Source organism: Mobula hypostoma, chromosome 9 (assembly GCF_963921235.1).
Source record: "Mobula hypostoma chromosome 9, sMobHyp1.1, whole genome shotgun sequence".
NCBI lineage: Eukaryota > Metazoa > Chordata > Chondrichthyes > Myliobatiformes > Myliobatidae > Mobula > Mobula hypostoma.
In genome coordinates this window covers 35,185,407-35,198,944 of record NC_086105.1, presented here as the reverse complement: position 1 = coordinate 35,198,944, position 13,538 = coordinate 35,185,407, and the positions used below count along the sequence as shown (strand labels likewise).

General features: G+C 39.2%; 1 protein-coding gene across 6 annotated transcripts in view; it reads left to right on the top strand.

Annotated features, from left to right (window-relative positions):
* wnk1b (WNK lysine deficient protein kinase 1b) overlaps positions 1 to 13,538 on the top strand; it is a 163,568-nt gene that overhangs the window by 59,318 nt on the left and 90,712 nt on the right. For all 6 annotated transcript variants that reach the window (XM_063058052.1, XM_063058053.1, XM_063058057.1 and 3 more), the window contains exons 5-7: positions 5,794 to 5,882; positions 10,571 to 10,790; positions 11,021 to 11,360. In XM_063058052.1, coding sequence (XP_062914122.1) covers positions 5,794 to 5,882; positions 10,571 to 10,790; positions 11,021 to 11,360 — 649 coding nt within the window. The remainder of the gene's footprint in view (positions 1 to 5,793; positions 5,883 to 10,570; positions 10,791 to 11,020; positions 11,361 to 13,538) is intronic.

The window sequence follows — 13,538 nt, the reverse complement described above, 5'->3', positions numbered from 1 at the left end:
TCATAGTTTAAACTGATAATCATGGTTCTCACAAAGCGTAACTTCAAATGGGTATTTTCAATATATAAAAATATATTTATTTTTAAGGACTGCCATAGATTGTTGCGGTATGCATTACTTTAAAAATATTTCATAGCAGTCAATGCTTTAAATTTTCATTAGTATTTACAAACTTTTTGTCCATATTTCTAAATGTCCATATAAACTTGAGATGCTGTTATTATCCTTTCCTATTAATGATACCAATACGCAAACACGAGGAATTCTGCAGATGCTGGAAATTCAAGCAACACACATCAAAGTTGCTGGTGAACGCAGCAGGCCAGGCAGCATCTCTAGGAAGAGGTACAGTCAACGTTTTGGGCCGAGACCCTTCCTGATGAAAGGTCTCGGTCCGAAACGTTGACTGTACCTCTTCCTAGAGATGCTGCCTGGCCTGCTGCGTTCACCAGCAACTTTGAAATGATACCAATACAGCAGCTTGATAAATTGCTTCATTATTCTAACACGTACCAAAGTGCAGTGGAAAAACTTGTCTTGCATACTGTCTATATACATCAATACATTACAGCAGTGCATTGAGGTAGAACAAAGTAAAACAATAACAGCGGAGTAGTGTTACAGCACAAAGTGCAGTGTGGGTAGTCACAAAGGTGCAAGGTCACAACGCGGTTGCTTGTGAGGTCGAGAGATCATCTTATCATGCAAGAGAACCATTCAGTGGTCTTGTAAGACTGGGATAGAAGTTGTCCTTGAGGCTGGTGGTATGTGCTTTCAGGCATTTATATCTTTTGCTCAATGGGAGGGGTGAGGAAAAGAGAATGTCAGTGGTGGGTGGGGTTTTTGATGATACTGAGGCAAAGGGAAATGTAGACAGTCCATGCCTACATGTAGGCAGAACTAGTTTTCATGATGTGCTGAGCTGTGTCCACAAATTTCTGCAGTTTGTTACACTCATGGGCGGCATAGTTGCCATAGAAAGTTGTGCAGCATTCGGATAAAATGTTTTTTATGGTGCATAGCATAGATTAAAGAATTGGTCAGGGTCAAAGGGGGACATGCCTCATTTTTATAGCCTCCTGTGGAGGTGCTGGTGAGCTTGCATGACACTGCTTTCAATGTAGTTGGACCAGGGTAGGTTATTGGTGAGCTTCAATCTTAGGAACTTGAAACTCTCAACCCTCTTTACCTCAGAATCAGCACTTTACCTGATGTCAGTGACCTCTTTTATTTTGCTGACATTGAGGTAAAGGTTGTTGTCATGACACCATGTCACTCTGCTCTATATCTCCCTCCTTTACTTTAAATCAACATTATTTGAGATATGGCCTACTATGGTGGTATCATCTGCAAACATGAATGGAGTTAGAGCAGGCTGGCTATGCAGTCATGAGTGTATGAGAAATAGAGTAGTGGGCAGAGAATGCAGCCTTGTGTGGTGCTAGTGTTGAAAATAATAATGGTGGTTGCTGCCTGTCCTTACTGATTGTGGTCTGTTGATGTGGAAGTTGAGCATTCAGTTACAAAGGGAATTGTTGAGTCCCACATTTAGGAGTTTGGAGGTTAGTTTGCTTGAATTATAGTATTGAAGACAGCTGTAGTCAGTAAATAATAGTTTAATGTACATGTCTTTGTCATCTAGATGCTCCAGAGATGTGTATAGAGTCAGAGAGATGGCATCTGCAGTAGATCTGTTTTGGTGATAGGCAAGTTGCAGTGAGTCAAGGTTGTCTCGAAGGCTGAAGTTAATGCATGCCTTTCCAGCCTCTTGAAGCATTTCATAGTCATGCTTTGTTTCAGTCTCCTCTGACAACGGAAGTATTTCTGAAACAAGGGCAACTTTAGTTAAACAGATAAACTAGCATCTTTGATTGAAACAATGACAGATGCAAAAAAAAATTTCCTTTGCTTCTTCCTACTTAACATTTAGTTTCTCAACTTCTAAGTCCTGAGAGTAGATTCTTGATTTAAAAAAAAAAGAATTGTTATTCAATTTAAGCACAAATAATTTCATTACCAAATGGATTTCTGTGATTAACTTCAAAGAGTTCATTATATTCAAAGTATATGCATGCACCAAATAAAATTAAGGTGCCATTGTAGTTTCTGGATGAAGCAGGATTAAGTGGCAAGGACATTAGGGTTGCCTGTAACACAAATTTATTTCCCATGCTAGGTTATGCATTTAATCCTCCAACATAATATTTCATATTAAATAAAAAGTAAACCATTTTTCACAAGCAAAGTTTGTTAAATCAAAAAAGCAGATAAACTAACTTGAATGTGTGTCGCATTTTCTCTGAATGTTGGAGGTACATTTGTATTGATCAAGAACCAGGATTCTGACATCATTTCTCATTTCAGTATACAAATCATCTAAGAAAAAAAGTTCTAGTTTCAAGAATATTGAAATAATCAATTTTAAATGAAATATTAGAAAATGGATTTTATCCCAGTTTTAATATGAGCTCATACATGACCTCAGCAGGTCTTGAACTTAGGCTTGCTGCTGCTTTACAGCATTATTGATTTATTTTTCCCCAAAGATATTTTTGGAAGATCATGAAAAATATTGCAAAATCATGGCTGCCAGGGAAGAAGTGTTGGAATAGCATTTCTTAACAAGGGTGTTTGGCTTAAAAAAGGTCAGTTTTTAAGTTGTATGTTAATAGATGAGAAGAGGTTGCTTGGAAGCTTGTTTTAAAATAAAGGAAGAAGCTTCTCTATCTTTAATGATAAACTACTTGAATGGCGTGTTGCAAAGGTGAAGCTATTCCATTGCATTCTTAAAGCCATGTTGATTATAATTATGAGTTTAATGTTGGAATTCAATAGTGTTTAATCTGAAAGAAGAGTAGTTGGATAATATAGATGTTTCAAGTTGCAGAGGAAGGAATATCTGTAGTAGGTGGGAGACCAAGCCAAAAAAAAAGGACAGTTGGCATTGATGCCTGCTGTGAAAGAATAATGAAAACTTGTTAACGAGAGGAGGTGTAAATAGAGATGAATGAGAATTAAAGAGTAAGGAAAATTTGCTGGAATAATTGGGTACAGAACATAGCAATTAGTGAAAATATGAAATTAGAGAATGGTGGAAATGTAGAACAGGACAAATGACATTGGAAAAGAGACTAGCAGAGTTAATCTAAGAGATTGATGACTTTGCAACAGACCATCTTGGGTAAAGACCAGATTTTGCATTGGTGTAATGGAAGAGGCTAAAGTCAGAGATCAGGGCTGGGGTGGAGAATTAAAGTGACAGATATCTTGGCTCATGTGGTCTAAATGGAAATGTTCTGCAAAGCAGCCATCCAGTCTGTCTTTCCTCAATGTAGAGAGCACAAAGTGAATAATGAGTGCAGTACCTTTGGAAAAAGTGTTACTGAATCACTGCACTTGGAAAGAATGTTTGGATGCCTTGATTATGAGATATGACAAGTTAAAAAAACACATTGCATCTCGCACAGTTTGTGGATAGGTGCCTAGAGAAGTAGAATGAGTTTTGGGAGACATGGAAGATTGGTCCATCTCCATCAACATAGGTAGAGAAAAAAAGAGAGAATCTGCATCTTCTTCTAAGAAAAAAACAGGGGAAAAAAAAATAAAAGTGGCCATGAAACATGAACTGTGGGATAATTAAGTGACCCCCTCAACAGATGGGCTTTTTTTTAGTTAAAGATATTCCTTGCTTTGCAGACAATTGTGCCAGATGCCAAACATTGGATTCCCAAACAATGTGAAACTGATACTGTATGGAGCATCACCAGAGATGATACAAAGGAATTTTTGTCAGTTGTCTGCACCAGCTTTAACTTGTCTTTAGGTGCCTATTGCTTTATGGGGGGGGGGTGGGGTGGGAACACAAATTATGTCTGTATATTATTGGGGTCTATGTTAGCCAATCCTGCCAATTTCAACTGCTTCAGTTTGCTTTATTTGACTTGTTCTTGAATACACATACTTTTTAATCACTTTTGGCTAATAATTTACAGTATATCAGATATTGTCACCTGTATCAGACATTTTGAAGAAATTAATAAGCCAATATTCCTGGATATGTGTGGTGAATTCTTGTAGGACTGATTATTTGGGTATATCCAGCCCTTTACAAATTTGATTGCTTTGCACCTGATTAGTACTTGTGTGTTTAGAAACTTGTTTACATAGTGGTTACATGCTTATCTGGGAAGTTCTGCAAATAGTTAGCCACTGGAAGCGAGTAGAGTGAATGGAGACCCCAGTTGTCTTATCTACTTTGAGGGTAAACTTCTCCAGCTAGTTTTTGGTCTTAAATGGGTTCAGCCTCACCTCCAAATCTATAACATGCATTAGTTTGCCTAGTAGAGATTGTTTTCCATTGTGGTATCTGTGCTTCAAGTGTTCACTTATTTTATCAGTCAGTTGTAGTTTGTCAGTAACGATTTAACTGGTTATTAAAAGCTTTGATTATTATACTTTTGATAGGAATATTGCAATAATCATTATCTATCCTTTTGAAGCATTTCCAGTGTTCCCTTTACAATACTGACAAAGTTACTGAGAAAATTGACAAAGATAAGTATACAGATATGGTATACATAGAAGTTAGCAAGACTTTTGACGAAGTCCTCCACTGTAGGCTGGTCCAGAAAATTAGAGAACATGGGTTCCAAGGTAGATGAAATTGTCTTGGTGATAGGAAACAGTGTTGGAGGGTTGCTTGCTGGCTGGTGGTCAAAAATCAGTGGTGTATCACGAGGATTGGTGCTGAGACCTTAGTCTTTTTGTCATTTATAAATTTATAAGAATCACTGTGATCTGAGAAATAGGTTTTTTGACATAGAAATTGGTGGAATTATAGTTATCAAGGAAGGTTGCCTAAGGATACAGAGGGATATGGCTCAGCTGGGAGGTTGAATGGTGGCAAATAGAATTTAATGAAGATGAGGAATCAAATTAATTCATCTAGAGTTGTCTAATACTAGTGGAACAAGCAAAGTAAATGGAAGGGACCTTGGGGTGTAATTTCATAGATCCTTAGTATGGTGGTAAAGATGCTAATATGCTTGCTTTCATTAGTTGAGTTATACAGTGTAAAAATTGTGACGTCATGTTGCAGCTGCATAAGACATTTGTTAGGTCACACTTGGAATATGGCATGCAATTCTGGTCACTACATTATAGAAAGAATGTGGTAACATTAGAAGAAATGAAAAAGAAATTTATCAAGGTGTTGCCTGGAATGGAGAGCTTGAGTTACAAGGAGAGATTAGATAGGGTGGGATTATTCTCATGGAGTACAGGAGGGTATGGGATGTCCTTAAAGTCATATATAAAATTATGGGTGTCAATCTTTTTCTAAGGGTAGGGGAGTCAAAAACTAATGGAGATAGTTAAGGTGAGGGGCAGAGATTTGAGGTAGACATTGTTTTTTACAAGTTGGAGAGTATATGTAACAAACAGAAGATCAGGTAGAGGCAGATTTCAGTGTTTAAAAAGCATTTGGGTAGGTATATCCTTAAGAGATTGGAGAAATATGGGCCAAATGTGGGAAAATGGGATCTCGGTCAATTTGGACAACTTTGACTCTATAATTATTCACAAGAGCACCCAGTCATTTTCTGAGCAAAAAAATTGCTGTAAGTATATACTAGGGTAAGTTCTGCTTTCTATTATGATTTTGGATTAAATCAGATTTGTGTCCAAAGGCTAATGCATATTTTTGTTTGGACCTGACTTGATTTCTGTATTTAAAAATGCTTTTTAGTTTGTAATCTTTTATTTTAATATATATATTTTTCCTTCATCTCTTAGGGAGTGAAGCCAGCCAGTTTTGACAAAGTAGCAATCCCTGAGGTTAAAGAAATAATTGAAGGATGTATCCGCCAGAACAAAGATGAACGGTGAATGTCGTGACAGTTGCTATAATAGATGCGTATGGGATACTAAAGCCGAATTCTACATACAAATTTTGCACCTTTTGTATATGTTATGAAGTTGTTCTTTTGTATAAGTTAGTGTTTCTGGGTAATATTTTCTAATTGTATTGTTATGAAGTCACAAATCTGGGTTATTTTTGAGTCATGCTAGAAACTCTGGTGTTGTTATTCAGGTTTCAATTTGTATATATGTGGAATTTGTTTGCCACCCTGTTGATGGGGCTTCTGATGGGCCAAGTATTATACAGTGTGATATATGCCATTATCTGTCCATCAGCATAAATTTGCAGTCTGGAGTATTCTGGGAAATTTCAAGATGTAGCTATGATGATGTATTGGATGCAACTATATTATGATGAAACAAAAAAAAAGTATGAGAACCAGCCCTAATTAAAACTTAGTTGCACTATAGACACTGGATGGTGAAAACCATAGAACCATAGAAAACCATAGAAACTACAGCACAGAAACAGGCCTTTTGGCCCTTCTTGGCTGTGCTGAACCATTTTCTGCCTAGTCCCACTGACCTGCACACGGACCATATCCGTCCATACACCTCCCATCCATGTATCTGTCCAATTTATTCTTAAATGTTAAAAAAGAACCCGCATTTACCACCTCGTCTGGCAGCTCATTCCATACTGCCACCACTCTCTGTGTGAAGAAATCCCCCCTAATGTTCCCTTTAAACTTTTCCCCCCTCACCCTTAACCCATGTCCTCTGGTTTTTTTCTCCCCTTGCCTCAGTGGAAAAAGCCTGCTTGCATTCACTCTATCTATACCCATCATAATTTTATATACCTCTATCAAATCTCCCCTCATTCTTCTACGCTCCAGGAAATGAAGTCCTAACCTATTCAACCTTTCTCTGTACCTGAGTTTCTCAAGTCTGGGCAACACCCTTGTAAACCTTCTCTGCACTCTTTCAACCTTATCCTTCCTGTAATTTGATGACCAAAACTGAGCACAATACGCCAGATTTGGCCTCACCAACGCCTTATACAACCTCATCATAACATTCCAGCTCTTATTCTCAATACTTTGATTAATAAAGGCCAATGTACCAAAAGCTCTCTTTACAACCCTATCTACCCGTGATGCCACTTTTTAGGGAATTTTGTATCTGTATTCCCAGATCCCTCTGTTCTACTGCACTCCTCAGTGCCTTACCATTAACCCTGTATGTTCTACCTTGGTTTGACCTTCCAACGTGCAATACCTCACACTTGTCTGCATTAAACTCCATCTGCCATTTTTCAGCCCATTTTTCCAGCTGGTCTAAGTCTCTCTGCGGCTCTGAAAACCTTCCTCACTGTCTACTACACCTCCAATCTTTGTATCATCAGCAAATTTGCTGATCCAATTTACCACATTATCATCCAGATCATTGATATAGATGACAAATAACAATGGACCCAGCGCACTGATCCCTGTGGCACACCACTAGTCACAGGCCTCCACTCGGAGAAGCAATTCTCTACTACCACTCTTTGGCTTCTTCCATTAAGCCAATGTCTGATCCAACTTACCACCTCTCCATGTATACCTAGCGACTGAATTTTCCTAACTAACCTCCCATGCGGGACCTTGTCAAAGGCCTTACTGAAGTCCATGTAGACAATATCCACTGCCTTCCCTTCATCCACTTTCCTGGTAACCTCCTCAAAAAACTCCAATAGATTGGTCAAACATGACCTACCACGCACAAAGCCATGTTGACTCTCCCTAATAAGTCCCTGTCTATCCAAATGCTTGTAGATTCTGTCTCTTAGTACTCCCTCCTTACCTACCACTGACGTTAAACTTACCGGCCTATAATTTCCCGGATTACTTTTCGATCCTTTTTTAAACAATGAAACAACATGAGCCACTCTTCAATCCTCCGGCACCTCACCTGTAGACAGCGACAGTTTAAATATTTCTGCCAGGGCCCCCGCAATTTCAACACTAGTCTCCTTCAAGGTCCGAGGGAACACCCCATCAGGTCCCGGGGATTTATCCACTTTAATTTTCCTCAAGACAGCAAGGACCTCCTCCTTTTTGATCTGTACAGTTTCCATGATCTCACTACTTGTTTCCCCTAATTCCATAGACTTCATGCCAGTTTCCTTAGTAAACACAGACGCAAAAAACCTATTTAAGATCTCCCCCATTTCCTTTGGTTCCGCACATAGCCGACCACTCTGATCTTCAAGAGGACCAATTTTATCCCTTACAATCCTTTTGCTCTTAATATACCTGTAAAAGCTCTTTGGATTATCCTTCACTTTGACTGCCGAGGCAACCTCATGTCTTCTTTTAGCCCTCCTGATTTCTTTCTTAAATATTTTCTTGCACTTCTTATACTCCTCAAGCACCTTATTTACTCCCTGCTTCCTATACATGTCATACAGCTCCCTCTTCTTCTTCATCAGAGTTGCAATATCCCTTGAGATCCAAGGTTTCTTATTCCTATTCACTTTGCCTTTAATCCTGACAGGAACATACAAATTCTGCACTTTCAAAATTTCTCCTTTGAAGGCTTCCCACCTACCGATCACATCCTTGCCAGAGAACAACCTGTCCCATTCCATGCTTTTTAGATCCTTTCTCATTTCTTCAAATTTGGCCTTCTTCCAGTTCAGAACCTCAATCCTAGGACCAGATCTATCCTTGTCCATGATCAAGTTGAAACTAATGGTGTTATGATCACTGGAATCAAAGTGCTCCCCTACACAGACTTCTGTCACTTGTCCTAACTCGTTTCCTAACAGGAGATCCAATATTGCATCCCCTCTAGTTGGTCCCTCTATATATTGATTTAGAAAACTTTCCTGAACACATTTTACAAACTGTAAACCATCTAGACCCCTAACAGTATGGGGTCCCAATCAATATATGGAAAATTAAAATCCCCTACCACCACAACTTTATGTTTCCTGCAGTTGCCTGCTATCTCTCTGCAGATTTGCTCTTCCAATTCTCGTTGACTATTGGGTGGTCTGTAATACAATCCCACTAATGTGGCCATACCTTTCCTGTTTCTCAGCTCCACCCATAAGGACTCAGTAGACAAGCCCTCTAATCTGTCCTGCCTGAGCACTGCTGTAATATTTTCCCTAACAAGCAATGCTACTCCCCCACCTTTCATTCTTCTGCCTCGATCACATCTGAAACATCGGAACCCTGGAATATTAAGCTGCCAGTCCTGCCCCTCCTGTAGCCAAGTTTCACTAATTGCTGTAACGTCATAATTCCACGTGTCAATCCATGCCCTCAACTCATCTGCCTTCCCCGCAATACTCCTAGCATTGAAATATATACACCTCAGAAGATTTTTACCACCACTCACAACCTTTCTATTAGCGGATTTGCTTGAACTTTTAACAACATTTATTTTCACCCCAGCCATACTGTCAGCTCTGGCACTCTGGTTCCCATCCCCCTGCAAATCTAGTTTAAAGCCTCCCCAACAGCACTAACAAACCTCCCTGAAAGGATATTGGTCCCCCTGTAGTTCAAGTGTAACCCGTCTCTCTTGTACAGGACTCAATTCCTCCTGCCCCAGAAGAGGTCCCAATGATCCTGAAATCTGAAACCCTGCCCCCTACACCAGTTCCTCAGCCACTTGTTCATCCTCCAGAGCATCCTATTCCTACCCTCACTGGCACGTAGCACAGGTAGCAATCCTGAGATTACCACCCTTGAGGTCCTGCTTTTCAACTTCCTACCAAGCTCTCTATACTCACTCTCCAGGACCTCCTCACTCTTCCTTGCTATGTCATTGGTACCGATGTGCACCACGACATCTGGCTGATCACCCTCCCACTTCAGAATGTCATGCAATCGATGAGGGACATCTTTGACCCTGGCACCCAGGAGGCAACAAACCACCCTGGATTCTCTGTCATGACCACAGAACCTCCTATCTGCACCTCTAACTATCGAGTCCCCTATCACTACCGCTCTCCTCTTTTTTCCCCCCTCCCTTCTGCACTGCAGAGCCAGACTCAGTGCCAGAGATCCGGCTACTGCAGCTTGTCCCAGGTAAGTCATCCCCCCCAACAGTATCCAATGCGGTATACTTGTTGTTGAGGGGAATAGAGAAAGTGTAGTCTTCTGGCACTTAAGCAATACATTACTGTCTAATTTCATTTTGTCTTTACTGTAGAGTCAGAGAAAGCATGCTGTATACAAGTGCATTTAAAGTAAGAAAAGTTTGAAAGTTTATGTAGGAAATGAGTAGATTAGACCCCAACATTTGACCAGAAGGACTTGAATTCTGATCTATTCCTGTATGCTGAGAACGAAGTTTTCTCTTGTCTCTGCCCCCAACTGTCATGTAGGAAAAGAGTTTGGGCAGCTTCAATGCATTGAGTTGTGATCTGGTTGATGTAATTGTCCATAATTTGTTGCAATTTTTTGCAATTTTATTTTAGAGCACCTGGGATCATTGAAATGGAAAATGATAAAAGATGTAGTAAGTTATTTATTTTGAAGTTGCAAGTAAGTTGCTAGAGGAAGCTTACTTGGCATCTCCCTGTGCCTGATTGGCAATTTCTTTTGAAGTTGATTGACTGTCTGAAGTGAGGAAATATTTTATTTTCTCAGGGCATTAGTTGGCTTAATAAGAACCATTATTATCATTCATATTTTTTTCATGTTGTTTCTAGGTATGCAATTAAGGACCTTCTGAGTCATGCTTTCTTTCAGGAAGATACTGGTGTTCGTGTAGAGTTGGCAGAAGAAGATGATGGAGAGAAACTTGCAATTAAGCTTTGGCTGAGAATTGAGGATATCAAGAAGCTTAAAGGAAAATATAAGGATAATGAAGCCATAGAATTCTCATTTGACTTGGAAAGAGATGTTCCAGAGGATGTGGCACAAGAAATGGTAGATTATTGATTTCTTAAAAATTTATTGGGTCCAAATTCTTCAGCCCCAAATGAAATTGTAACTTCAGAAACTGTCATGTATTCAATAGTGTATTGATAGAGTAAGATTATTTATCCTTGACCTAATAATATGAAAAATGTTTTACAGTTTTGCTTTTGGTCCAATTTTTTTTGGTGTTCATAATGCTTTGGCATTTGTTGGTTTCTAAAATGCAGTTCTTTATTCAGGTGGAATCTGGATTTGTATCTGAGGGAGATCACAAAACAATGGCAAAAGCTATCAAGGACCGTGTATCACTAATCAAACGAAAGCGTGAACAACTCCAGTTGGTCAGGGAAAAACGGAAAAAGCTAAAAGAACAGCAGAAGAAGCATGATCAACTGCAGCATCCAAAAGCTCAACAAGGTGCTAGTGTCACCCAAACTGGGGGAGGACATCCATCCCAGTTATCTGCCACAGCAGTCTCTTCTTCCCTTACTGCAACACCACCAACTCAAGTTGAACCTGAAGAGCCTGAAGCAGATCAACATCGTCTTCAATACCAGCCAGCTGGTAACTCTGTTATATGTACGTTGCTTCTATCGATAAAAGTAGTGAAAAAGATTATGTGCAGGACTTGCTGAAGTTCATTGTTGAAAAATCTGCCTTGCATTTCTGAATTTAATAAAATAATTTAGTAATTTATAGGACAAAGATGTACCTTTCATTTGTAGAAAATTGCACTGGATTTTAGTTATCTAGTTAAGTTAAAGCAGCCAGTTGAGAAAGTGAAAAGCAGGTAGGTGAAAAGTAAAATATTGTGAGACAATCTTTGTTTTGAGTGTTTGGCAAGATTATCTGAGGTATTAGCTCAAGTAATGGTAACACAGCATATTTTTATATATGCAAATTCTATTGAGTGTAAGCATTATAAGTTTGGGATATACAATTTTGCTGAAAGAATAAGTTAAGAACAACATTTCAGATTGTGGACTGAAGTACTCTGAACAGCTAGAACTGTTGAACTTAAATTAAGCAATATTAACTAGGTTTTAAAAAAAAACAAAACAATTGATTAACAGAGTCATAAAGTTGTAGAGCACTACAGCACAGAAACTGGCATTTCAGCCCATTTACTCTGTGCCAAACTATTATTCTGCCTAGTTGTATCGACCACACCTGGCCTATAGCCTTCCATACCTCTCTCATCCGTGTACTTCCAAATTTAAATGTTGAAATTGAACTTGCACACCACTTCCACCTGCATATGTTCTCCACACTCTTGTCACCCCTCTGAGTAAAGAAATTCCCCCTCATGTTCCTCTTAAACATTCCACCTTTCACCATCAACCCATGATCTCTCATTCTAGTCTCACAAAACCTCAGTGGAAGAAGCTTGTTGCATTTACTTTTAAGTCTTTAGTTTCAAAGCCAAGTTTGTTACTCTTAAACTGAATGCAAAGTTTTATGTTTTATCCTTCTTTGCCAACAGATACTGTGCTAGGAAATCATTGCTTCCTGGTCATTATGAAGGCCAGATCTGAAGCAGTCTGTTTCCTTTAAGGTCCACAGTGCAGTTTCTTGGGATGTCTTGAAAGCATTCTATGAACATGTCCTCAAGTGTACTTTTAATGACTGATTTACCCCAAATCATCTCCCCATGCTACAGAAATAAACACACCCATTGTGCATATAAAACTTGGCCACAGAGCCATCAATTTTGTCATCCTAATCATTCACATATGACGTAAAAAGAAGCGGCTCCAATGCAGACTCCTGTGGAACACCACTAGTCACCAGCAGCCAAATAGAAAAGGCTCCCTTCATTCCCACCCTTTGCTTCCTGCCAATCAGCCAAAGCTCTATTCATGTTAGTATCCTTCCTGTAATATCATCGGCTCTTAACTTGTTAAGCAGCCTCAGGTGTGGCACCTTGTCAAGGCCCTTCTGAAAATCCAAGTACACAACATCCACCAATTCTCCTTTGTCTATCCTGCTTGTTATTTCTTCAAAAAATTCCAACAGATTTGTCAGGCAAGATTTTCATGAGGAAGTCATGCTGACATCGGCCTATTTTATCATGTGCCTCCAAGTACCCCGAAACTACATCCTTAACAATTGACTCCAATATCCTCCCAACCACTGAGGTCAGACTAATGGCCTATGATTTCCTTTGTTCTATCTCTCTCCCTCCTTGAAGAATGGAATGACATTTGCAATTTTCCAGTCCTCTGGAACTATGCCAGAATCAATTGATTCTTGAAAGATCCTTACTAATGCCTTCACCATCTCTTTAGCCAGCTCTTTCAGAATTCTGGGGTGTTGACCATCTAGCCTCGGTGATTTATCCACCTTCGGACTTTTCAGTTTCCTGTGCACCTTCTCTGTAGTATTCGCAACTTCACTCACTTTTGTCTCAGACTTCTGGCATACCACTAGTGTCTTCCACAGTGAAAACTGATGCAAAATACTTATCACTTAGTCTGCCACTTCCTTGTACCCTGTTACTACCACTCCAGCATCATTTTTCAGTTATCCAGTATCTACTCTCGCCTCCATTTTACACTTTATATGTCTGAAGAATCTTTTGGTATCCTCTTGAAAATTATTGGCTGGCTTACCTTTGAATTCCATCTTTTCCTTAATGGCTTTTTTCATCATCTTTTGTTGGTTTTTAAAAGCTTCCCAATTCCTCTAACTTCCCACAAATATTTGCTCTATTATATGACCTCTTTGCCTTTTATATTGGCTTTAATTTCTCTTGTC